The 24,807-nt window shown below is 47.6% G+C and overlaps 1 protein-coding gene across 1 annotated transcript in view; it reads right to left on the bottom strand.

Annotated features, from left to right (window-relative positions):
- The window catches only part of C3 (complement C3), a 28,449-nt gene extending 7,092 nt beyond the window's left edge, over window positions 1–21,357 (bottom strand). The window contains exons 1-28 of the mRNA XM_053582863.1: window positions 21,203–21,357; window positions 20,102–20,291; window positions 19,333–19,495; window positions 19,173–19,243; window positions 17,460–17,554; window positions 17,298–17,380; window positions 17,124–17,214; window positions 16,768–16,870; window positions 16,559–16,685; window positions 16,140–16,255; window positions 15,891–16,040; window positions 14,956–15,165; window positions 14,613–14,819; window positions 14,362–14,520; window positions 13,746–13,875; window positions 13,414–13,485; window positions 13,054–13,251; window positions 11,232–11,349; window positions 10,905–10,990; window positions 8,138–8,280; window positions 7,834–8,046; window positions 5,055–5,121; window positions 4,878–4,964; window positions 3,966–4,169; window positions 3,738–3,813; window positions 3,236–3,395; window positions 1,890–1,988; window positions 8–164 (exon numbers count right to left, since the gene is read on the bottom strand). Of these exons, the coding sequence (XP_053438838.1) occupies window positions 8–164; window positions 1,890–1,988; window positions 3,236–3,395; window positions 3,738–3,813; window positions 3,966–4,169; window positions 4,878–4,964; window positions 5,055–5,121; window positions 7,834–8,046; window positions 8,138–8,280; window positions 10,905–10,990; window positions 11,232–11,349; window positions 13,054–13,251; window positions 13,414–13,485; window positions 13,746–13,875; window positions 14,362–14,520; window positions 14,613–14,819; window positions 14,956–15,165; window positions 15,891–16,040; window positions 16,140–16,255; window positions 16,559–16,685; window positions 16,768–16,870; window positions 17,124–17,214; window positions 17,298–17,380; window positions 17,460–17,554; window positions 19,173–19,243; window positions 19,333–19,495; window positions 20,102–20,291; window positions 21,203–21,276 (3,649 nt within the window). The 5' untranslated portion in view covers window positions 21,277–21,357. The remainder of the gene's footprint in view (window positions 1–7; window positions 165–1,889; window positions 1,989–3,235; window positions 3,396–3,737; window positions 3,814–3,965; window positions 4,170–4,877; window positions 4,965–5,054; window positions 5,122–7,833; window positions 8,047–8,137; window positions 8,281–10,904; window positions 10,991–11,231; window positions 11,350–13,053; window positions 13,252–13,413; window positions 13,486–13,745; window positions 13,876–14,361; window positions 14,521–14,612; window positions 14,820–14,955; window positions 15,166–15,890; window positions 16,041–16,139; window positions 16,256–16,558; window positions 16,686–16,767; window positions 16,871–17,123; window positions 17,215–17,297; window positions 17,381–17,459; window positions 17,555–19,172; window positions 19,244–19,332; window positions 19,496–20,101; window positions 20,292–21,202) is intronic.
- Between the last annotated feature and the right edge of the window lie 3,450 nt (window positions 21,358–24,807).

Here is a 24,807-nt window from a genome sequence, read left to right as displayed (position 1 = left end):
CCCTCACCTTTGGCTGTTTTCAGAAATTTGTCGAGGATGGGACCGTCCAGTTTGCCCATCTGGGCCAGGGCATAGCCAGCAATGGCCACAGTATACGATCTCTTTAGGTTCAAGTAATTGGCTTCCAGGAATTCTCCTGCTTTATTGACACTGCCTCCCAGGCTCTGTGAGAAAGGGAGTTGGTTACTCTGGTCATGTGGGCACTGCTGCAGCCTTGGCATCATACAAGTATCTCTTCCTGATACCAGGGATTTCAGTCCTTGGGACATATGAGTGTGTATTGGATCTGTCCATTTTTGAGGGTTCCCACCACCAGCTGCCTTGTTGGTGAATACCTATTTTGTACCTGGGCAGATCCATATACTGAGTGGTGTGCTGGTGAATGCCTAACAACGGGCTCTCCAGTGCGAATGTGGAGGATGATGGTTCGGTAAATACATTCACCAGGGCCACTTTCAGGTCATCAACATGACATCATTGAACAAAGTGTTGGGACTCATAAGCTATAGTATGAACCAGATTCCACACATCACTGTGAATACCTCTCATCTAATCATCATCATAGCCCACGTTCAAAAAGCCCCATGAGATGCGGGATGTGGTAATTTTGCCAAGACCACCTAGATAGTAAGTGGCTGAGTCAGGATCCAAACCTCTAGAGAGTCCTATAAATACAAAAAGTATCATACCCATTTTACAGATGCACACACTGAAGCCTAAAGGAGAGGTGTCTCAGAGCTGGGAATTGAAGTCAGATGTGTCTAACCCCCACCCACAGCTAACACACATGCACATTCTCTCCCCCCTCTCTTTTTCTCTCTGCAGTAATTTCTTTTAAATCTCTCAGAAAGCCCCCGAGTCCCCCTTGGATGTTACAGGCAACACACCTATGTTTGTTTTTATCTCCACTGACTCCTCTCCTCCATCTCTTTCCTGGAGTTCTGAGGAGGGAAAAACTGCTGTCTGAAGGTGGGATCCTGTGTTCCCCACTTGAGTGCTAAAGGTAAAACAGCCCACTCTCAAAACTTCAGGCTAAGATGGGGCATGGTGGCTCATGCCTATAAACCCAGCACTCTGGGAAGCTGAGGTGTGAGGATCACTTCAGTTCAGGAGTTCCAGACCAGCCTGAGCAAGAAGACGACCCTGTCTCTATTAAAAATAGAAAAATTAGCCTGGCATGGCGGCAGGCACCTGTAGTCCTAGCTACTCGGGAGGCTGTGGCAGGAGGATCACTTGAGCCCAGAGGTTGCTGTGAGCTAAACTGAAGCCATGGCACTCTAGCCTGGGGGACAGAATGAGACTCTGCCTCAAACAAAACAAAACACCCAGTATAAAATAGATGGAGCCATCATAGACTCTCAGGGGACCATCTTTCTAAGCTTCTCTGCTTCAGAATCAAACCCAGAGGAAAAAGGGATAGCAATCAACCAGTGGTTTTTGTCATTTCTCACTTGGGGTCCTGGACTCCTTTGAAAATCTCCTATAAGATCCTCTGGACTAAGGAAATCATCTTAGCTCTGTGTCCTGAGTTTTTTTCTTTAAGGGAGCAGCAAGGATGCCAATGTAGTGATCACATCAGAGAAAGGATACCGAAATGGGCTAAAATGGTAGGCAGAAATGACCTTATCTTTGATCTCTTTGTGCTTCAGATTTCTCATCTGCAAATTGGGAATAACACAAGTAGCCTACTCTGCAGCCGTTACAAGAATTATGGGATTTAATCATTGAAATGCCTAGAAGGGGGGTCCTTAGTTAAGTGCTCAATGTTAGGTGTTATTGTTATTATAGTCACTGGGGTGTCCTGGAAATGCCCAGAATGAAGCCTTTGACCCTTCAGGGTGGATGTGGAGGGTAGGACAGGGTGGAGTGGGAAGGTAGAAGGCACTTACCTTGACCTGGTCCTCACAGATATCTTTAGCCTCCTGCAGTGCAATGAGGACAAAGGCCGTGAGGGCCATGTCTTTCTCCACATTGTCCCGGAAGCCACCCTGGGATGGGGAGCAGGAAGCAAGGATGAGGTCACCAGCATATCCACACACGCCAGTCAACCCCCCTTTAGAATCTCAGGCAGTCCGATCAGAACTGGGTCTTTTTCTGGTGTCCTCTGCTGACCCAGGAAGGTCAAACTCTTTAGTATTCATTCAGTTATTTGTTTATTCTGCAAGAGTTAATGGAAGGCCACTGTGCTGGCACTATGGGTACAATGATAGGAAACCAGACACCAGGGCCAGCTGTCACGGAGCTCCTTATCTAGTAAGGAAGATGAACATGAACCAGACAACTCCTCAAGAGGCAAGTAGTTAGAAACTGATGAGTGCTGTGCAGAAGTGAGAATGACTATAGGAGTGTGACTCAGTCAGGGAGGTTAGGAAAGGTACCCCAGGGGAAGTGAACTTTCAAAGCTGGCAAGGGTTAACATGGTAAGCAGCAAGAACACCATGTGCAAAGGCCCTATGGCAGGATACAGCATGCTCCTATCAGTGTGGGTGGAGTGTGGGAGCAGCAGGAAAGCATCTTGAACACACAGAGGCATCTCCTGGGCGAATGCGAGGAGGGCTCATTAAAACCCAGATCCCTGGGCCCTGTCCTAGAATTTCTGATTCAGTGGGTCCTGTCTCAGAACGTGCACTTCTAACCAGTTCATGGATGGTGCTGCTTCAGCTGCTGCTGTGGTTTGAAGATCATACTTTGAGAACCACTACTCTGAGTTCTGTGTTTATTTTAAGAGCCATCTGAAGCCACAGGACTGACCCTACTGAATTTGAAAAAAATCACCCTGGCTGCTATGTGGAGAGTGTCTGAGAGTCAACAAGAGTGGGAGAATGATTAGGACGTGGCTTCTACAAGGGCCCCAGAAGGGAAGGGAGGGGTCCTCAGACCAGCAGCCAGCAGTGAGAATGCAGAGAAGGAGATGATGATCCCTGCAACATCCATGTGTCTGAAGGGGTCTGGAGCTGGAGATAGACTGGATGCAAGGAGGGAATTCCAGAGCTTCTGCATTTAGTTTAAAAATCCTTAATAATTTCTGAACAAGAGGCCATGCAATTTCATCTTACAAGGGTTTCCACAGGTCTCTGCTTTTGCAACGTTGGAGTGACACCCCTGGCTCATTTATCCCTAACCCCACAAAGTGCAACAGGCAGTGAGTGCATGGGGAAGTCTTTCTTATGCCCATCCTCTGAGGCTCGGGTGCCTTTGCTGTCCCCCACTCTACCCTGAAGGCCTAGTCTCTTACAATCATTTCTTGGTGTATCACGGGCCCATCCTCCTGGAAAACTCCATCGGGTTTCTGCTTTTCCAAGATCAGCCACTTAACGGCCCCACAGAGGACCTGGGAGTCGATGGCAATGAGGTTGACTGCCAGAGAGAAGACCTTGACCACGTAGGCAGTAAGCCTGGGGTGGGGAGAGCAGGCACAGAGCGTGAGCCATTCAGCTCTGAGATCCAGAGACTGTCATCCCAGACAGCCAATGAGCAGAGAGGGGGAGGGCATGGCCTGATAGGCACACAGTAGGTGCTTAAATGCTGCTCTGTGACCACTGGTCACTCAGCCAGCGAATTCTGCAAGCAGAGGAGTCCAGTGTTGTGTTGGACAAGGCTGTTTGGGTGATGCTGGTCTAGGAGACCCCACCCCTGGCTGGAGATCCAGGCCCTGCTGGGGTTTGGGGAACAATGGGGAGGGGGAGAGATGTGGGGACACAAGGCCGAGGCCTGGAGAGCTGACGATGGTGACTTACCAGGTGCTGGCAGGCCGGTTCAGGAAGGCTGCGTAGGCCGAGCTGGGTTGTTTAAAGGCTAGTTGCTGAGTGTACCCTGCAAGGAAGAGAGAGTGTCCCCAAGAAGCAGGGCTGCAGAGAGGTTGCACCAGAGAGAAGAGGTGGGGGGCACAGAGAAGGAAACTGGGACACTATGAGGGGCACTTCAGGAGGGGCCCTGGGGTCTCCAAGAGTGGCGGGGGCGCCCACCTTTCTTGATGAGCTCCAAGGCCTCTTGCCGCTTCTCCAGGCCGAATTTCTCCCATTGCTCTGTGTGGTCCAGGTAGTGGACAGCAATAACTGTTGGTGTCATGCCGATCATGTTCTGCTCCCCACAGCCAGAAGGAGTCACAATGAGGTGCTTCAGCCGCTCCCCCTCGATGGCGTCCTCTGTCATCTGAGCCACCGGATTTCCTGCAGCCAGGCGGGAGGACATTGCTGAAGCCAGGCATGACCCACAGTGGAGGGAGGGGGGTCCCAGCTGCCCGCAGCATGTGTTCCCAGCCGAAGTGGTCAGGGACAGGTGAGGGCTGGAAGGATGAGACCTGGGCTGGGGGTGGGGGTGAGTTTGCAATTGGGAGAGGGGGACTGGTGCTTCACAGGGGCTCTCTGGTACCTGGGTCTCTTGTTTCACCAACAGTAAAATAATTCTGGCAACAATATTCATGAATACTTACATCGTACTTATTTGTCAGGCCCTGAACTAAGAGAACACTGCCTAGTATCTCATTAAATCCTCACACCAACCCCTGGAGGTGGATACTAGTAGCCCCCCGATCACAGATGAGGAAACCAAGGCTCTTGCCATGAAGCTGTGTTATAGCTTACAGGTTGCAAGGTCCCTTCTTGCCCCAGTCTCTCCCTGTCTTCTCTCCCGGGCAATGAACTCCAGAATTTCTGCTCTTGAATGATATTGCTTCTTACTAACTTGTTTACCAGAGAAAGCTCTTTACTGAACTAAATATTGCCTGGAAGCTTCTATAAAACAGATCACAGAGGGGACAGTCTCAAGGAAGGGGAGAAGGGAGGTGCAGTGGATAAGCACCTCCAGTTGTTGGGACTTGGCTCCCATCACCCCTTCACAGGTCTCGTGCCCCCACCCCATGCATTCCTGGGTCTCACCTTGCAGGAGAATACTGGTCTCAGACTCGGTGTCTGGGACTTGGTCACTGAGGTCTGCGGGAGGGATTTCCTCTCTCTGAACGCCCCCTGTGGGGTGAGTGGGAGACACTGATGGCATCAGCCCCCTGGTCCTCCCACCACACCTCCCACCACTCCTAACTCCTGCCACTCACTCACCTTGGCCAAGGTGCTCTGGGTCCAGTGTGCGAACCACCACAGTTTTGTTAACTCTGATTCCTTCCGGCTGTGTAGTGTTATTGGTGTCAGTGGTGGTGGGAGGGGTTGGGCAAAAAGAAGGACAGACACACACACAGAAGGTCAAGAAGGCACTGTTCTGAGGATTGCCTTAGCACAGGCATTAGGAACTCTGAACTGGCTTCTCCCCCTTCTAGCTGTGTGACTACGGGTCAGTCACTCAGCTTCTCTGTGCTTCAGCTTCCTCCCTTATAAGGAGGAGGCAGTATAATCACAACTATCCTATACTGTTGGGTGAATTCATCACAGAATTATAAATTAATGAGGAAGTCATAAAACCTTTAGAAATTTTCACATATGCCTAGAAGCTATACTCAGGTTAACTCATTTAATCTTCACAACAACCAAATGGGGTAAGTGCTACTATTATCACTCCCATTTTTAAAGATGAGGAGACTGGAGTACCAGAGAGGTTAAGTAACTTACTCAGTGTCACACAGCTAGTAGAACAGAACTGGGGTTTGAGTCTGAACATGGTAGTTTGGCTCTGGATCCTGTGTTTGCAGACTATTGTCTCTCAAACGTCTCTTAAATCAAAGAATGTGCCTATAGTATTCAGCACAATGGCACATAGTAAGTGCTCAATAAATAGAAGCTACTTTAGTTAGTATTTAAAGTGCACATCAAGCCCTCGTGTGTGTCTACAAAAAAACTCCCATGGTGAACAGCTCTGATTAGTAGTGTGGCCAATTTCTGTGGTGTAAACACACCTATCACAATCTATTGGTTTCAAGCTGCCAACATAAATGAGTAGAGTTGGGAAGACTTGGGCACAATTGGCTCCCAGGAGCTAAACCCAGCACACTCTTGTGTTTTAGTCCCACAAGCTCTGTACTGAGATATTTTGCCCTGAGGCTAAAGGAGACAACCGTGTCCCTACATACATGTGTTCATATATTTTTTTAATAGTTCATTTTATTCTCAGAGCATTAGTTGAAAAGAAATATAAATCTGCTTCCATTAAAGCTCAGAAATAGAAATTATAATAAATTTTGGTTTGGATAGAAAAACATTTCAATGTAAAATGGCATTGTCAGTTTTCATACACCTACTTTTAATGTTTCAATATTTTTTCAAGTACTTTAACATTTTGGAAGAAGTAATAAGGTAAAAAATATATAGGCAAAATGTACATGGTGGTGATTATTTATCCTTTTGCCATAGGCTCTAATATAGTGTGGCTTGACATTGTAGAATCCTGCCTCTATTTAGAATACTGATAATTTGTTCATCAATGATATTTTTGTCATTAATTTCTTGATTTCTTAAAATATTCCGTTAAAGGATAGAGTATCAGCTTTACAAGATGAAAAGAACCGGTGGTGATTGTTGCTCAGCAGTGCAAATGTACTTACTGCCACTGCACTGTGCTGTTAAACATGGTCCAGAGGCTAACTTTTATGTCATGTGTATTTTACCACAATAAAAAATGAAATAAAGAAGAATAAGAGGAAATATAATTTAACATAATAATAGTAACAGTGATAATAATTTTAAATTGCATTAAAATATTATTGATCTCAAAAAGAAATATAGTATAAATACACAAAGGAATACTCTTTAGCCACAAACAAGAAAGAATTCCCATCATTTGTGACAACACAGATGGACCTGGAGGGTATTATATTAATTGAAAAAACCCAGGCAGAGAAAGTTAAACACTGCATGTTTTCATTCATTTGTGGAAGGTAAAAAAAAAGTTGATCTCGTAGAAGCGAAAAGTAGAACAGAGGATACTAGAGGCTGGGAAGAAAAGGGAGAAAGTAGGAATAGGGAGAGATTTGTTAAAGGATATAAAATTATAGCTAGGTGGTCCTACTGTTCTACCACTGTAGGGTATGATTCAGTCACCCATAAATTCACAAAATTTTACAAAATATCCTCTACATGTTGGCAACCTCTTTGTAAAATTTTATAATGACTATTTTGCAAATAAATAGTCCTTGTAAATTTATAATAGTCATTGAATAGTCATTATATATTTATGGGCAACTTTTGGGACACCCTGTAGTTAACAATAACGTGGTACAAAGTTTCAAATAGCTAAGTAGAAGGAAGATATTAAATGTTCCCAACACAAAGAAATGATGAATGTCCACTGTGTGTTCCATAACTGTGTAATGGTTATGTATCAAGTAAGAAATAAAATTAGGGCAGTGCCTATGGCTCAGTGAGTAGGGTGTTGGCCCCATATACCGAGGGTGGTGGGTTCAAACCCGGCCCCGGCCAAACTGCAACAACAATAACAAAATAGCCAGGCGTTGTGGCAGGCACCTGTGGTCCCAGCTACCTGGGAGGCTGAGGGAGAAGAATCGTCTAAGCTTAGGAGCTAGAGGTTGCTGTGAGCTGTGTGATGCCATGGCACTCTACTGAGGGTGATAAAGTGAGACTCTGACTCTACAAATAAAAAATAATAATAAACAGAAAAAAATAAATAAAATTTAAAAAAATTTAAAACTATTGATCTTAATCATTGAGTGTTTTGGCACCCTCCCCTGAAATTCTGTGCAGGGGTTACTGTCTCACCTGCCTTGCCATGATCTAGCCTTGCTCTGAACTTCTGAGACTTCTAAATTTCTTAAGCTGGACACTGTGATTCCTCTTGTCCCAGAGCCTGAGTCTCCTATCTAGGTCAATAGCCCATAGACAAGGGGCCTTCTTCCCTGAAGGACAAGGAGCTGCAAGTGTCACAAGGACTCACCACAACTTTCAGGGTCTTCTTGACACCGTCGCTGATGAAACGACTGTAGACAGCAGCCTTGACCTCTACCTCCTGAAGGCCAACCTTCAGGGGCACGATGACATAAGGTATAGGTAGCGAGGACTTAGGTGGGATGGTTACAGTCTGCTGGTGGCGCTTCTTGGCGGTGGCCATGCTGCAGAAGGCCTGATTGTAGAGCAATTCCACCCTCACCTGCCAGGGAAAGAAAGTAGCAAGGCAAGGGGGTGTGCAATGGGCTGCCCACTGCCAGCCCCCATCAGGCTCTGCCACCCTGAGGACCCACCTTGAGCTCTTCCTTCTCCCGGTAATTGTAGAGGACAGCTCGGATTTCCACCTGCTCGTTGCGCACAACAGAGTAGGGTAACCGGAGGTCAATGAAGAAGTCCTGCATCACTGTGATCTCGTAGGGGTCAGCCACACAGATCCCTGCCAGGCAGAGGCACAGCATGGAGCGCCAAGGGCAGGGGAGTGGGAAGAGCAGACAAAACCAGGTTCCAGGTCAAGTTCTTGCCCCTCCCAGGGTCTCTGCTCTTACCCCCTTACCCCCGGAGCTGTCCCTTGTCCAGCCTGTCTTTGCAGAGGCCCATGGACAAAACACTGTTGATAGTGATAAAGGGCAGGTGGCTGGCTGGGGTTACTATTAGTTAGTGATGTCCACTCTCTTTGCAGTTTGACTCACAGGTAGATGTATAGGGCAGAAGAAAGGTCTGTAAGATACATCCATGTCTCCAAAGGTAGCTGTAGCACTGTGAGTGCTGAGCATGTGAAATGTGGCTGGCTCAAGGGAGAACTGGAATTTTACTTTTATTGAATGCACTTTTATTTAAATTTAATTTAAGTCGGATTGAAACTTAAAAAACCGATGCTCGTTGGGAATATACAGAGCACCAGTGAACTGCACATTTTCAAAGCATGACTTTTATGGTATGTGAATTAAATCTCTATTTTTAAAAGATGATGTTTGGGTGAGTGACTGGGACATGTCTAAGTGTATTTGCAACAACTAGAGTATGAGAATGTGCCTTTCCAACTGTAAATTTCATAACACAAAGTATTCCCAAGGAAAATCTAGCATCCTGGGTTAGATGTGCTGGTTTTGAAGGCCTAGTGCAAATGACAGTAAAATATAGCATTAGTAATTCTGGTATATTAATAAATTGTTATTAAATATTAAAATACTTATTATAGTAACACTATTATTAGGGGGATAGTGGTTTTGCAACTATTTGCAATACTTTTACAAAGTATTGAAATGAAACTATTTTGGATATATTTTATTTAAATAAAATGTGTTAAAGGATCACACCTGCGGTGCATCTTACAAGGGTACATGTGAGCCTTGGCAAATGTGGAATGTAAATGTCTTGGCAAAGTAACTAGGAAAATGCCAGGAGGGCTATGTCAACTAATGAGATGAAAATGTGTCAAATATTCTATGAAACAAGTGTATGGTGCCCCATGATCATATTGATGTACACAGCTATGATTTAATAAAAAAAATAAAAAATAAAACTTACCGATAAAAAAATAGTAAATTATATAATAATTACATCTATGTAATGAATAATAAATGATATTTATACTATATGGCACATAATATTATGTAATTTTATAATTTCTATTATTTCTATTATATTCATCTTAGATTATTACATAATAGTCTCTATTATAGTATACTATGTATTATACTATATTAGACTAGTATGCTATATAGTATACTATATTATAGTATACTATGTAGTATAGTATATATACTATATATCAGATATAGTATATAATTTATATTTATAGTATTGTTGACATTGTGTTACAAAATACACTATATTTATTATACTTACATTTATGTAAATGTAAATTTTAAATTTCAATATGTAATTTATGTTATATATTATCTAATAAAACATGTATTATGTAATATGTTAATAATATGTTAACAATAACAAATATAATACATATTAGGAATAAATTATAAATTACAAGATAAAATTATAATAAATAAGTTCTGATTTGGATATAAATAGAATATTTACACCTAATGTAAATTTTAATACACTTACTTTCTCTTCTTTTTTCAATTACTTAAATGTTCTGGGAAAAATTAACTTTTAAAAATATACATAAAACATGTATATGGGGTGCATAGTTTTTCTTGCCATAGACTCCCATATGGCTTGGCACAACAGTGATTTTTTATTTAAAATTTGAATAATTTCTTCATCATGGACTTTTTTTCATCCACTTTGATTGTTTACAAAATTGCATTACCATTTTACTTTTTGTGTGATGACTGGGCATGCCCTTAAACTCTGTGCCCACGGCCAGAATTCTCTTTATCTGATTCCTGGTTCTGTGTCTCAACTGTCCCTATTTAACTAGGTCTAGTGAGGGTCTCATATCAGGTTACTGGTAATGGGGACGGGTATATGGGAAAGGGGCCACCTCTTGTCCCCTTTGGTCATGTTGCACAGTCTGTCACAGATGTTTCAATCATACATTTCATCCCGCTTCCTCTTGTATCTTTTCTTAATTGCTTGGCCCACTCTCATTTCAACATCACCCCTGGAAAGTTTCTGTTGCAACTGATCCTGTAATGGTGGGTACACCATTACACCATAATATGGATGTAATGCATCCAACCATATGGATCCTGCCATAATGGTGGGTGCACGTGAATATCCATGGGTCCAAAACCTTAGAATGTACAGCACCAGGAGTCAACCCTGTTGTGAACTATGATGTGGCCACAGAGGTCAGTGCGTTGCTCTGTGGAGGGTGCTTATAGTGGGTGGAGGCATGGGTGTAGGGACAGGGAATGCATGGGAACTTCTCGATTTTTCTGTGAATCTAAAACTACTCTAAAAAATAAAGTGCATTTTCTTTTAAAAGCACCAATTATAGGGACTACATCCCCCACAATCTAGCTTTGTGACCAGAGGCAGAGTTTAAGCTGCCAAAAACCAAAAGATCTGCTGGGTCTAGATGGAACGAGAAAACAACGAGGGGCCCAGGGCTCTCTGCTTCCCTGGAACCAGGTCACTATCCTCCCTCACCTTTCTTGTCCGATAAGCTGACAGCCAGAATCTCCCAAGTGGTGATGGAGTCTTTCAAAAACACGTTCATGACCTTCGTGGAGAGTCTGGATGGGGGAGAGGTTGGGGCTTTAGGAGAAGACATCTAGCCAGGTGAAGATGTTTGAAGAAGCCCCACTGGACAGGTTGGGAGAGGAATGGGGCACCCTTGTAGGCAACCCAATTCCTGATTTTTCTAGATCAGGCTGTGAGATTGCACAACTCCAGAAAAGACAGGAGGTTGCAGGTACATACAAATGAAACTGTCTTGTTCTGAGGGTGAGTGGAGTGGGGTTATCCTTGCCTTACCCATCTTTTTGTTGGTCCTTGAGCTCGTCTAGGTCCACCATCCTCCACAGCCAGCTCTCTGGGAAATGGCTTCGGGAGATGATGTGTTCTTCTGGCATTATGTCCTCATCCAGATCACCTGCAGGGAGTTAGATCTGCATTCAGAACAGACCTGCTTCCTCCTTGGCCACCTCCTTCAGTCCTATCTCTGCTCAGGAGGGGGTCCTGACTATGTGATGAATTCTTCATGAGCTCCAGGCACAACTGCCCTTGGAGGCACCTTCTTCCACAAAAAATATATTAAAAATTAAAAACCCCACCATGGGTGGGGGTTCATGATATATAAAGAAAAATATAACACAAAGTGTATTATATTTATTTTTCCCCTCTGACTTTTAAAGAAATGAAAACATTTGAAGCATTTTCATGTTCCTTTAAAAGAGCTGTGGTCCTGAGACACTGTGCACCCCAGCCTCCCCAAGAGAGTGAGACCCTGTTTCAAAACTAAGAAACAAAACAAAATACCCCCCAAGAAACAACTTGACAGTTGAAATGTCGTAGGTTCATCCCTGGCTGAGTTTTCCTTAGACATGATGGGCAGATTTTAATTGGGGTCTGCTTCTCTATAGTAACAAACTAGGGGGAATTCCATAGATTCCTAAATACATGCATACTCTGGAATAATCCATCAAAATACCTTTGGGTAATAACTTTTTTTTTTTTTTTTTTAGTTGAGAGAGGGTCTGGCTTTCTTGCGCAGGCTGGAGTGTAGTGGTATGATGACAGCTCACTGCAACCTCCAACTCCTGGTTTCAAGTAACCCTCCTGCCTTAGCCTCCTGAGTAGCTGGGACTGCTGTTCTGCACTACCATACCCACCTAATTTTTAAAATTTTTGTAGAGATGGGGTCTCACTATGTTGCCCAGGCTGGTCTCAAACTCCTGGCCTCAAGTGATCCTCCCACCTCAGCCTCTCAAAGTGCTGGGATTACAGGTGTGAACCATTGTGCCTGGCCAACATTAACACTTAAGCCATTCTTTGTCTGACCCCCAATTGGCTAAAAAATTACACAATGCTGGGGAAAAAATCTAATCCATGTGGATGTAAATCATATTTTAGTAGATCAGAGGTCTACTGATCTAATTTTCCCAGTATCCCTCAGACTATGTCCTCCTTGTGAAAGAGACCATTCTGGATTTGTTTTTTATAAGACAAAATTCTTGCTTTGCTTAAGATTCATTTGGCCTGAGATCTAAAGTTTCAAGTGTGTACATGTTTGGTCTTATTTAAAGTTGAATGAGTGACTGATTAAATGAATGAACAAGTGTTGCTTGTTCATTCATCTAGTTAGGTGGCACTTTGGAAGGCAACATAAATTAATTTTCTTTGGTGAAAACAACCTTAGGACATACCTTAGCTTTCTTTTTGGCAACTAAGGTGACCAGCCCCGTCATCTAGAAGCTTCCCTCAGACCAGGGATGTCCTGGGCTCTGGCAAGGTCAAACTTCAGACTGACTAGGGTGGAGCTGAAATGATCCTCCCTGGCAGGAAACCCCTTTGCCCTCGGACAAGGGACTGCCTCCCCATCAGAGGAAGTTTTTCTCTCTCATCTGAAGGTCTCCAGGCCTTTCAGACCACAGTGTCCTCTCCCCTGACACAGGGATTGGCTCCCTGCTTGGATGAAGTGTCCACCCTTCTCAGTCATTACCCTCCTCCTTCCCCTCAGACATGGCTTTCTTTTATACTTCATAGAAAGGGGTGGTCTGCATCACCCTGCCAGGGGCTTCCCCCACCTCAGACTGGGGACTCCTCCTCGCTCAGACAAGCCCGCCATGTGACTTACTCCTGGCCAGGCCAAGTGGGCGGTCCCGCAGGTGTTGCTGCCTCAGCTTGGTGATATAGCTGCAGCAGTCGAGGAAGGCCTTCACACACGCCTCACCCTGGATGATGAACTTGGCTCTGCGCCCACATGAGAACTTCATGGGGTTCTCCCGCATGCCGTCCTCACAGCACTTACGCAGCTCCTTGGGGTACTGGCCCACTATGGGAGCACAGTCCCCCCATAACAGGCCCTCAGCCAGGGTGGCTCTCGAAGCAAGAGGGACTCAGGACAGACCCCCAAGGAGAACTTCCCCACACCAGGCCCTCCCTCCCTCTTCTCTGGCTCCTCCAAGATCAGTCTAGGCCAGTCCAGGACTCCCACCTTTGTCCATCCTCCTCTCCATGAGCTGCAGGGAGCGACGGCGGCGGGCAGCTGGTTTCGGGCACTCGAGATCTGAGGTACAGGGAGACCAAGAATGAGATGGAGGTGGCACCTACTATGGTGTCCTAGGTCTACTCACAATAGCTATGAGGAAGGGGTATTCTTGTTCTCTTTAGACAGATGAGGAAACTGAGGCTCAGAGAAAAGTGATTTGCCAGGTTGTGGTGGAGGCAGGCCTTGAATCCAGGTCCCCTGACTCCAGAGTCCAGCTCTTAGCATCTGAGAGGTGGGGGCACTGCCCCCCCCCCACTAGCTGCCAGCTGCATCCTCACCTGCTCTCTGGGAGGTCTCCAGGCCTTTGTCAGTCTTGAAGGCCAGCCCAGCATCAGTGAAGACGCCAGCATAGTCCTTTCCACTGCCTGGGGTGCAGCCAATGTCTGCCTTCTCCACCACATCCCAGATCTGTGGGGTGGAGAGAGGCCCAGCCATCAGTGCTACATCCATCTCAAGGAAACAACAAGATGTCCACCCAAGTGGCTCTTTCCAAACCACACCATCCCATCCTCATGTCCCTATCCTGCACGAGCACTGCTCTCATCCCCACTGAAGCCCACAGCCACCTCCACCCTGCCCCAGCCCTTCCCTGGCTCCACCCCCTTCCCCATCCTCAACCCCTTCCCAGGCAACCCTATATCCAATCCACGTGAGGCCTTCTCTCAAATCTATCCTTATCCCATTCCCCATCCTTACACTGCTGTTGGTCTCTCAGAGTCATGTTCAAGTTGAAACTGGGCATCCTCATCTCCATCTTCAGCTTCAGCCATGCTGAAGCTCTGATCTCCACTTTCAACCCCACTCCACTGCCCTCTTTTATCCCATTCCCACCTAACCCTCACTCTGTCCCTTTCCCTCTGCCATCTTCTTCCCCTGCCTCGGGGATATAGGTACCTTGCTCTGAGTCAGCCTGTTCTTCTTATTCAGCACAAACACGCCCTTGTCCACGGCCACCAGGCCCACTCGGGCCCCAGGGTCACTCTCTATCTTGAGCGTTATCTGCTGCCCAGGTGTAGGCTTCCGATCATCCTTCCCACCACCTTTCACCACCAGCTGTGGGAAGGGGTGGAGGGGCAGAAAGAAGTCAGTGAAAGGTGGGAGGAGAGAGAAGAGTGGGAAGGAGGGAGGGGCTGGGGGGTGCTCACCGTGCCCACACATGAGTCCTTGACGTCCACCCACACGGAGTCAGCCACCACCTCCCTCTGGCCATTGGTGCCCATCAGTGTGTAATAAGTCACCATGCGGAAGGAAGGAATGAAGTCCTTGGTGATGGTCAGAGGCAGAACCACCAGGTCCTGGCCAGGCTCGCGCACCTGGCGTCCAACCTTCAGCAGTCTCCCTTTGTTCATGATCTAGGGGTACAGGAGGGCATAAGGTTTGGGAGCATGAGAGACAGGGTGTGTGGACAGGGATCTGGAGTCAGGGAAGGAGTCCTAGGGTGCTACAGAAGCAAGGAAGAGGGGCTGAGGGTTCCAGGTGACCACAGACCAGGTAGGTATAATAGCGGATCTTGGCACCCAGCCCAGGGTCTGCTCTCAGGTGGAAGTTGACATTGAGAGTGTCCCCCGGCTTCAGCTCAACACGAGGCACTGAGAGATGCAGGTAATTGTTGGAGTTGCCCAGGGTGCTGTAGGGCTGAACCTGCATGGTCTTGGTGGCTTGCTCTGCCTCTGAGATGCCATCCTTCTTTGTGCGCACCTGGGGGGGGAGAAAGGGGTGCATGCTTTCATCATCCCCATGTGCCCCACAGATGCCCACCTCCTAATCCTGGGAATGTGGGTATATTGTTGTCTTTTGTGGCAAAAAGTACTTTGCAGATGGGATTAAATTATGAATTTTAAGATGAGATCGTTAATAAATTTGTATTGTGTTAAATCACTAAGCAGAGGTCATTTGTCACAGCAGCCACTGGGGACTAGTACATAAGCTAAGTACAGTGAGGGAGCTATTCCAGGAAGTGGGTGGTGGTGTGCCCCACACAGAAGGGACATTTACACACCCATGCAGCATGCACACAAGCCTTGCTTCCCTTCCATAGAGGGGGTGACAAAGTCAAGCCCACAGAAGCCAGGAGAACTAAGGCCACCACTCAAATGATGGACCCATGCATATAAACTGTAGAGCCTCTCCCTGCAAGGTTTAGACTCATCCGTCAGCTGTAAGACTGTGTGCATGGCTGGAGCACCTCTTTCTGCAAGGGGAGGATCAGGCATGAGAGTGGAAGAGCCCCTGCTATCTCAGTGTGGACTTCTCTATACAAACAGCAGGACCATGCTGTGCACAGGAGAACCCCTCTATACAGTTGAAAACATCTCTCTGCAGGTGGCTGGAAGCCTGTCTGCAAGTGGAAGGATGTCACTGTGCACACATCAGGCTCCTCTGCACCTCCAGAGGTGGGGGGTGGGAGCTGAGACCAGGCTCACCGTGATTGTCAGAGGCTGCCGACTGTTTTGGGTGTTGATGGTCAGCTTGGCCACGCCGTCGTCGTGGGTCAGAGATTGCACGTTCTCGTGGCCCTGGACCACCACAGGGACACGGCGTGCAGGAGAGCCATCTGGGTTTGTCACGTACACCTGTGGGTGCAGGGGGCGGGTGGAGGAGGTTCAGAAGGACTCAGAGGCATGGCCAGTGCTCCAGAAGAGATAAATGGGGGACCCCACCCTGGGTCTCACCATGAGGTCAAAGGGCATGGCTGGTTTGAAGTACTTAGGTGTCTTGGTGAAGTGGATCTGGTAGGGAGAGGTCACAATGGGGATCCTGCTGCACTCCGCTTGTACCATGTCACTGCCTGAGGGGACCAGCCATGATGGTGGGCTCCTAGGCCACCCCTCAGGACCAGGCCTCCTCCCTGAGACTGGACTCCACCCTCATACTGGGCCTGCCTACCCCATCAGACTGGATCCCATCTTCATACTGGGCCTGTCTCCCCATCGGATTAGAATCTGGCCTCATATTGGGCTTTGCCCCTGGACCAGACCCCACCTTCACTCTGGGCACCCCTCTCAGACTTGGCTTTCTTCCCTGACAGGGCCTCCCCTCTTTCACTGACCAGGATGGTGGTCCTGGGCCTTTCCCTCAGACCAAGCCTCACCTGAGTGCAGAATGACGGTGACAGACACATACAAGGACTTTCCCACCAGGTCCTCAGCTCTGGACGGCTGCACCCCATCCAGTAGCACCTGTCGCTTCAACAGGGCCTCCCCATTGCCGTCCTCGATCTGGGGGCAAGGAGGTAGGCTCAGTGGGGAGGCAAGGGCTCAGAAGTGGTGGTGGGGTTCAGAGGGGCCCTCTATCAGGTACCTCAACGCGAGTAAGAGATTCAGACAGGGAAATCCTCTGGTCTCCATCCTGGACCCCAAAGATGACAAAGGCAACGCCATCCACTGTCTCCCCATATAAGAACCTATGGGGCAAGAAAGGCTTCAGGTCCTCCCTGGCTGGAAAGCTAAGTTTCTCCCAAATTCTACTAGCTGTGGCTACAGACCCAGAGTTCAAGTCTTTCCCCCAGCACATCACCTGACCCTTACTTGGTCCCACTCCTGGCCCTCACCCATTCCTATACCCCATCCTCTCATCTGGCCCCACTGCCAACCTCTCAGCTGGCCATCACCTGGCCCTACTGCCAGCCCTTCACCTGGCCCTCACATGGTCCTTACCTGGCTGTGATGGTGACTTCCAGGCCCTCCTGGTTATGAATATAGTAGAACTTCTCTGTGGGTTCCACTATGACCTCAAAACTGGGCAGCACTAGGGTGAGAGATGGCATTGGTGGGGCCAGCACTGGGCCCGGAGTCCCAGGGTACCCCCACCTTGGCTGTTCCTCCTCTTACCGTATTCTTTCACCTCAAACTCAGCTGAGAAGACCTGCTTTGGTGAGTTTTCATAGTAGGCACTGATCTTCCACTGCCCCATGCTGTGGGGAAGGTGAGTGAGTGTCTGGCCACTCCTGGGATAGGGGAACCATAAACTACCTTCTAAAGAGCCTAACATACTTAACCAGCTCCGGAATGTTCCAAATCAAAGGTAAGATACCAAGCTGGTTGTGAGAAGAGAAAGAGTCCTGCTTGACAGGGATGCCTTCAGGGTTCTGTGAGGAAATAGGAGGAAGGGGTGTGGGATAAAGTGGCCCTTTAGAGTCTGGGTTTAACTTCTAAGCTCTCCCCAACCTCTCTGTGTCTGGACACTCTGTCTGTGCCATATCTATAGGGACAGTAGTTAAGAATCCAGACCTGAGTCTATAAGTCTAGGTTCAAATCCCTGCTGTGCCTCTTATAAGCTGTGTGACCTTAGGCAAGTTACCTAACCTCTCTGTGTTCAATGTGCATATGTAGTAAAAGGAGATAATAATGGCACCTTTCTCATTGGCTTGTGATATAGCTCACATAAGCAAGAGTTCCTTATTATCAGAGTATCTCTGAATACTGTATTAGTAATGGCCAGCATGTATCACCTGCTCTAGTGCCAAGCATGAGACAAAACCACATGCAGTTGTCTACATTTGACTACAAGAAGAGCAATTTTATGTAGTTTGATTTATGTACATATCATTTCATCTGCTGCCAACAGTTAGACACCAGGTGACATCACACACACTTCTGGTATTCTAATTTCTCTTAGAAATTGAGAAATTCTCTGGAAAAGGCAGCATAAGGAGACATTTAGAGAAGGTGGATGGTCTGTGTTTCCTAGCAACCCCATGAATTCTTAAAGCCAGACCAGTCATTTGCTGGGTCCCTGTCACACAATTTCAACAGATCCTCATGACAATCCTATGAGGACGACATACTTCCTCTCAATCCTTCCCTTTTCTCCCTCTCCCTCTCTCTCTTCTCTCCTTTCAGTAAGTGTTTACTGAGCCTGACAATATGCCAAGCACTGTTCTAGGTTCAGGTGATGAGATGCTGAACAAACAGATGGAAGAAACAATTCCTTTCTGCATGGAAGTAAATTCACTGGAAGGCAGGGCAAGGGGAGAGGTAATTTTCAAATGAGTAAGTCCCATTTACAGGATGTGGCAGGAAGAGAGGAGGAGTGTGTGTGTGTGTGTGTGTGTGTGTGTGTGTGTGTTTCTGGGCTCTGGGTGGGGATTTGTAAGTTGAGAGGATGCTCAGGGAGACCTGACTGTAAAACTGAGATATTCAAAGGAGGTTGGGGGCATCAAGCCGTGTAGATATTTGGAAGAAGAGGTTTTTCTGAGAAGAGGGCAAAGGCCCTGGGGCAGGACTGCAACTGGTGCATTGGAGGCACAGGGGGGACCAGTGTGGCTGGAACAGAGACAGCAAGGGGGAGAGAGGGAGGAGAAGGAGACACAGAGCAGTTCATGCAGGGCCTCATGGACCTCAGGAAAGACTTGAGCTTTTACCCCCCAGAGAGTTGGGAGCCAGGCAGGGCTGTGGCAGAGGAGGGACAGGCCCTGACCCAAGTGCTTACATATGCCCTCTTGGCTGCTATAGGTAGAACAGAATAATAGAATCATGATCTGCCATTATCCCAATCTTCAGATGAGGAAACTGAGGCTCAGAGGGGCCAGAGGCCAGGGGTTTATTTGAAACCAGCATCTGCTTGGTCCCCCTGGGTCTCCAACTCATCTCCAGGCCACTGTATGTTTGTGTCTCTTTATATACCTCCCCGAATCCCTACTGCAGGGCCTTTTCTGGTGTCTCTTTCTGTCTCTCTTGACTCTCTACTTCTACCACCACTGGTACCTCAATGTTGACCATAACCGTCCGGCCCACCGGCAGTAGTTTGTTGTCGACGGTGAAGATCCGATAGTGAACTGGAAGGTGGGAGAAGAGGCAAGGAGGTGAGGTCAGCCCCCAGCACCCCCGTCCACTCCGCCCTTCTGGACACCCTGCAGACCCTCACCCGTAGAGCCTGGGGTGTAGATTGTCTTGTCTGTTTGGATGAAGAGGTACCCGTTATGAAGGCTGACCAGCACGGGTTTCTCCACCACGGTGGACCCGAAGCTTGCCCGGATGATTACGAACTTGTTCCCCTTTCCTGACTTGAACTCCCTGGTGGCCTCGACCTAGGCATTGGCCAGGGCATCATTAGGGGTCTGCTCCAGGGCCCCATGCCCATGGTCCAGCTTCTGGAACTCTGGGTGGGTCACTCTTTGCAGTGGAGCCTGCCCATCATTCCTGGTCTCCCGGGTTTGCCCAGTTCGGGAGAGGGAGGGGCACCTGAAGGAGGTGCAAAGAGGTGGGTAGTCAAACAGGGAAGTCAGAAAAGGGAGGGCTGGAGGTGGGGCTCAAAAGGAAGAGAGGAGTGGATGGGGGCTCAGAGGGAGAGGAACTCAGAAAGGAGGAAAAGGCTGAGAGGTGAGGAAGCTCAGAAACCGGAGGAGATTCAGAGAAGGGAGGGGGTCAGAAGGGAAGGGGACTTGGAAAGGAAACTTGGAGGAGACAGATGGGGAGGAGCTAAAAGGGGTGGAGACTACAAAAGGGGAGGGGCTTGGAAGAAGGTAAAGTTGGAGGAGACTCAGAGGGGAGGAGCGTAGAAGGGGAGGAGACTCAAAGGGGAGGGGCTTAGAAGGGTAGGAGTCTCAGTGGGGCGGGGCTTAGAAGAGGAAACTCAGAACTCGGCCAGTGGGAGTTACTGTGGGTGTCTGCTGCCGGCTCTAGTCTGCGCCCACCTTGATGGTGACGTTGCTCAGGTGGCCGGTGGCACGAGTCAATGTGATCTTCTCATTGGCCAGCGTTTGCTTCTTGGTGAAGTCTTGGACAGTGACGCTGACTGGAACATCGTCTTGCACTTCGTGGGCTTCCAGCACCACGGTCTCCTCGCTGTCCAGCCGCAGAATGTTAGGAGTGATTATGGAGTACCTGTTGGGGTGGGCACAGGAGTGGAGCTGTCATCCCAGGGATGGGACACTCCAGCTCTTGCTGGGGTCAGGGTCAGGCCAAGCCTCTGTTCCCAGGCACTTGCTCCAGTCTCTGGTCCTGAAAGGTAACTGTCCAGGTCACCTGCCAACCAACATCTAGATCTGCCTTCTCTGAGTCCCTGCTTCATCCGCCTGGGCAGGACGCCAGCGACCATGAATTTCAATCTTAGCCAGCTGGGCCTGGCTTTTCAAAGCCTGGAAAGCTAAGGGTATGGATGTCATCAAACCCTGAACCTCACAACAGAATCCAACTCCAAGACTCCAGACTTCCAAACTCACAATTGGTTAAACCCACACACTCCCAAAGCCCTGAGCCTCTACATGTTTAAACACTCCCAAATATATGCAGTCAGACCCCTCAGGCACCCCAAACTCTACATGCCCAAACCCACATGCATCCAAACTTCTATACCCCAGATCCTAGAGCACCCTAACATGCCAGTCCTATAAATAAAAACAACCAAATTCAAACACCCCAACCCTACATCAGCCCAAAGTGCCAAATCTTTAAACCTACGCGGAAATCACCAAGTTCTCGAACTGCAAACTCCCAGATCTTGTAAAGTCCAAACTTGCAAGCCTCCAAGTTACCCAGGCACACAATTGCTAAATGCCACATTCATCCTAAGCCAGTGGACGGCTTCCATTCCTAATCCCAAATCTCCAACTCACGATGCCTAAATTCCACAAACACACTCCCAGAAACACCCAAACCCACAGGCAGCCCAACCTGCTCACTCCTGAATGCACAAACATCCAAATGCATCCCGAGTTCTACAGGGACCTGTACCCCAGATGCCTGCTCCCACCCCACAAGCAGTTTTGTTTGGAGGGAGAAGAGTGACTACTCACATGGGATCTCCCAGAGCCAGGGGGAGGCAGGGTAATAACAGCAGGAGCAGGCCGAGGCCTGAGGCAGGTCCCATGGTGAGGGACAGTGGAGGGAACAGGGGGAGTGGATGGGGAGGACTGAACACTGGCCGCTGGCTGCCTGAGCTGACTCTTATCTGGCTCCTGACTCTCCCCCACTCAGCCCCTCCTCCCTGTAGCCTGTCTCCTCTTGGGGCTGCCCCAGATTTCTCAATACCATTTCCTAAGTTTTTCAATCTCTGGGGCCAGCATGTCCACTGTGGGGTGAGTAACCTAAGGGCATGTTCCTCTGCAACATGAACGTACCTGTACTGTGCCCTGCCTCTCTCAGGGTCAGGGCCAGCTGAACAGAGACATTCCCAGAGGAACACTGAGTAGGAGACCCCCCCCCCCCAGGGGCGAGGTGCCAACAACAGCTCTCAGTCTCAGTGTCTTCATGTCTGAGTCTCATCTCTGAGTTCACTTTTGGCCAAGTATTTATTTATTTATTTTAATTTTATTTTATTTTACTTTTTGAGACAGAGTCTCACTCTGTGCCCTGGGTAGAGTGGCATCTTAGCTCACAGTAACCTCAAACTCTTGGGTTCAAGTAATTCCCTTGCCTCAGCCTCCCAAGTAGCTGGGACTATCGGTGCCTGCCACAACACCCTGCTAGTTTTGCTTCCCTCCCTCCCTCTCTTCTTTCTCTCTCTCTTTCTTTCTTTTCTTTCTTTCTTTCTTTCTTTCTTTCTTTCTTTCTTTCTTTCTTTCTTTCTTTCTTTCTTTCTTTCTTTCTTTCTTTCTTTCTTTCTTTCTTTTTCTTTCTTTCTTTCTTTTCTTTCTTTCTTTCTGTCTGTCATAGAGACAGGGTCTTGCTCTTGCTGAGGCTGGTCTTGAACTCCAGAGCTCAGGCAATCCACTTGCCTCAGCCTCCCAGAATGCTAGGATTACAGGCATGAGCCACTGCTCCCAGCCTAGCCATGTATTTATTAATCAAACCTAGGAGTCCCACTCTATGCTGGGAGGTAGAGTTCCCTTCCATGCTGAAGGAACTAGAAATACATCTAGAGAGGAAGAAAAGGGGAGCGACAGAACCTAGCACAGACTCTTTTAGCCCCATGGAGTGTTTTCCCCAGTGGAGAAGAAGAACTCTGCTTCTTGGAGGGTCAGGGAAGATTTCTTGGAGGAGGGATATTTCCCATGGGCTATGTATGTGTAGGAGTTAACTATCCAGGTAAGCTTATTTTTCAGTAAAGCTTCTTTCACTGACCCTTGTCAGGAAGCCTAAATGACTATGTTGGTGAGAAAAGTTGCAGTTGAGGAACATTCTCACTCCTAGCTTTTCTTTCTGTCTTACATCAACATCCTCTTAGGATATTAATATTTTAATTTGTGTTGATTTTGTGTGTGTGTTTGAGAGGTAGGTAATGTTTTCATATGGATCAACATCTTAAAGGTACACATGGGTATAGAGGGAAGGTGGTCTTCCTCCCATATCTGTTGACAGCATGTTCCACATACTAGTCTTCCTGGTCTCAGGTTACATCTGAGACCATGTGTTTTCATAAACAATGTGACTTAGAGATTGTTCCATACTATGCACAGAGAATTTCCTCATTCTTATAGGTATCTGCCTCCTATTACATTGTATAAAAGCAAGCAACCTCCTATTGATGGATAAATGTATTTCTGTGGCTTCAAACCACGTTCTCTGTTGAGCCTGCATCATTTCCTAGCTCTGACACTTACTAGCTGTAATCTTTGGGCAAGGTACTAAGAACTGCTCTGAACCTCAGGTTCCTTATGTAAAAATGGGTTGGTTGTTATTGCAATGAAAGGAAATAATTATGGTCAACATCTAGATGCATTAGCAATCTTGCTAGATAGTGCTGAATTCCCCTCCATAGGTGAAGTATTGATTTACATACTTACCATTGTTGCACAGAACTAATTGCCAGTTTCCCCACTGCCTCTTCATCAGAGCATGATGGAAACTGTATTTATGCCAGCCTCATGGGTGAAAACTTGTATTTGGTGTCATTTTAACTTGTATGCCTCTAATGCTCAGCAATGTTGCTGTCTGGGCATAGGAGGTGAATGGTTAAGGGGACTAGAATAGTGTGTGGGTGGGGCCCCTGTTCCCTGAAAAGGTGGTTTCCAAAACCCCGATGAAGGGGTTAATGGGGCGTTTGCCCTGATTTCCTGTAAACCACACTCTTTCCCTGGACTCTTGGCCTCAGCTTTGCCAGGGGTTGGGGGAGGTGCAGAGAATAAGAACAAACCTGGCCTCTGTCTGCTTTGATTGCGACACTCTCTCTTTGGAAGAGGAGGAGGTGGGAGGAAGCAAACCTGCTGGGTCTCTAGACTAGGGTTCAGTTTTTGGAACTGGATACCCACGACTGCCCCCAAGACTTTGTCTATTCTCCCTCTCCCAAACTACCCCTTTCCTCCTAGCCTCTTAAGCATTCAGGCTCTGTGGTTTGATGCATGGAGAAGGAAATGCCTGTCTGGCCTCCGTCTTGCTGTAGGGCGTGGTTCCTCTTTTCTGGATCTTCAGTTAATCCATCTGGGCAATGGGACTGATAATCATTCTGGCTGATGTCACAATTAAACCATGCAAGATTTCCAGAAGCCCCCAACTCAGAGGGAAGGATCAGTAATTGATGGTTTTGTCATTGTGCCGGTGCCTGTTGTGCTGGGGATGTGGAAAGCCTAGAGGGACATTTGGGAAGCGATGAGAGGGAAGAAGGCTGGAATGGAGCAAGGTCTATTGGCAGAGAGGGAGGTGGGGGGGGGAATTCTTCAGCCCTCATGATGTTTACCTGGGGGATGGGAATGGTGCATAAGATAAGGCAGCAAGAGGGAGAGGAGGAGGTGGGAGGTGGATTTCCAGTTCATGGCCTGCCAAGCCCAGCCCAGTACTCAGGGCGTCTACAGAGGGAGAAATCAAGAGTGAACGAGCAAGAGCAAGGCCACCTTTAGTGGAATATCTGGAATACACACGTACTGAAAAAGTTATCTGTTACATACCTAAAATTAAAATTTAACTGGATATCCTGTATTTTGTCTGGCAACTATAGCTGGGGTGTAAGGGGAAGGAAGTGGAGTGATTTCTAGATAGGGGCCCAGGCACCCCCATTCCACTCTACACCTTCCTGTCCCTCCATGGAGGCTCAGCTGCCTGGGGGAAGCGGGGATGCTCTCCTCCATATCCTTTATTCCCTCCAGGACACACAGCAAGGCCACTCCATTCTCCTACCCTATTAATGATTAACTTGCAGGTAACCTTGACCAGGCTAGATCAATCTTCCATGAGACAATGGCTCCTTCCCTCTACTTCTCACATATGCATAGCAGAGGCTGAGGCTGGGGACCCCCACCCTGGGAAGGCAGGGAGCAGAGGTTTGAATTCCTGCTCTGTAGGAGACTCTGGGCAAGGCCAGTCCCCAATCTGTCAACTGGAAAACCAGTTGACACAGAACATCCTTGCTAGTCATGGAGTGAGAGTTCAGTGGCACCAAAGAGAATGCTGAGCCTGGCACCCCACATTTACTGAAAGTTCAATTTGCTTGAACAGAATTTTTATTTAAATTTTTTTTGAAATTTTA

The sequence above is a fragment of the Nycticebus coucang genome, chromosome 3, assembly GCF_027406575.1.
Source record: "Nycticebus coucang isolate mNycCou1 chromosome 3, mNycCou1.pri, whole genome shotgun sequence".
Lineage (NCBI taxonomy): Eukaryota > Metazoa > Chordata > Mammalia > Primates > Lorisidae > Nycticebus > Nycticebus coucang.
Note: the sequence above shows the minus strand (reverse complement) of the source record. Positions and strands in the feature narration are given on the sequence as shown.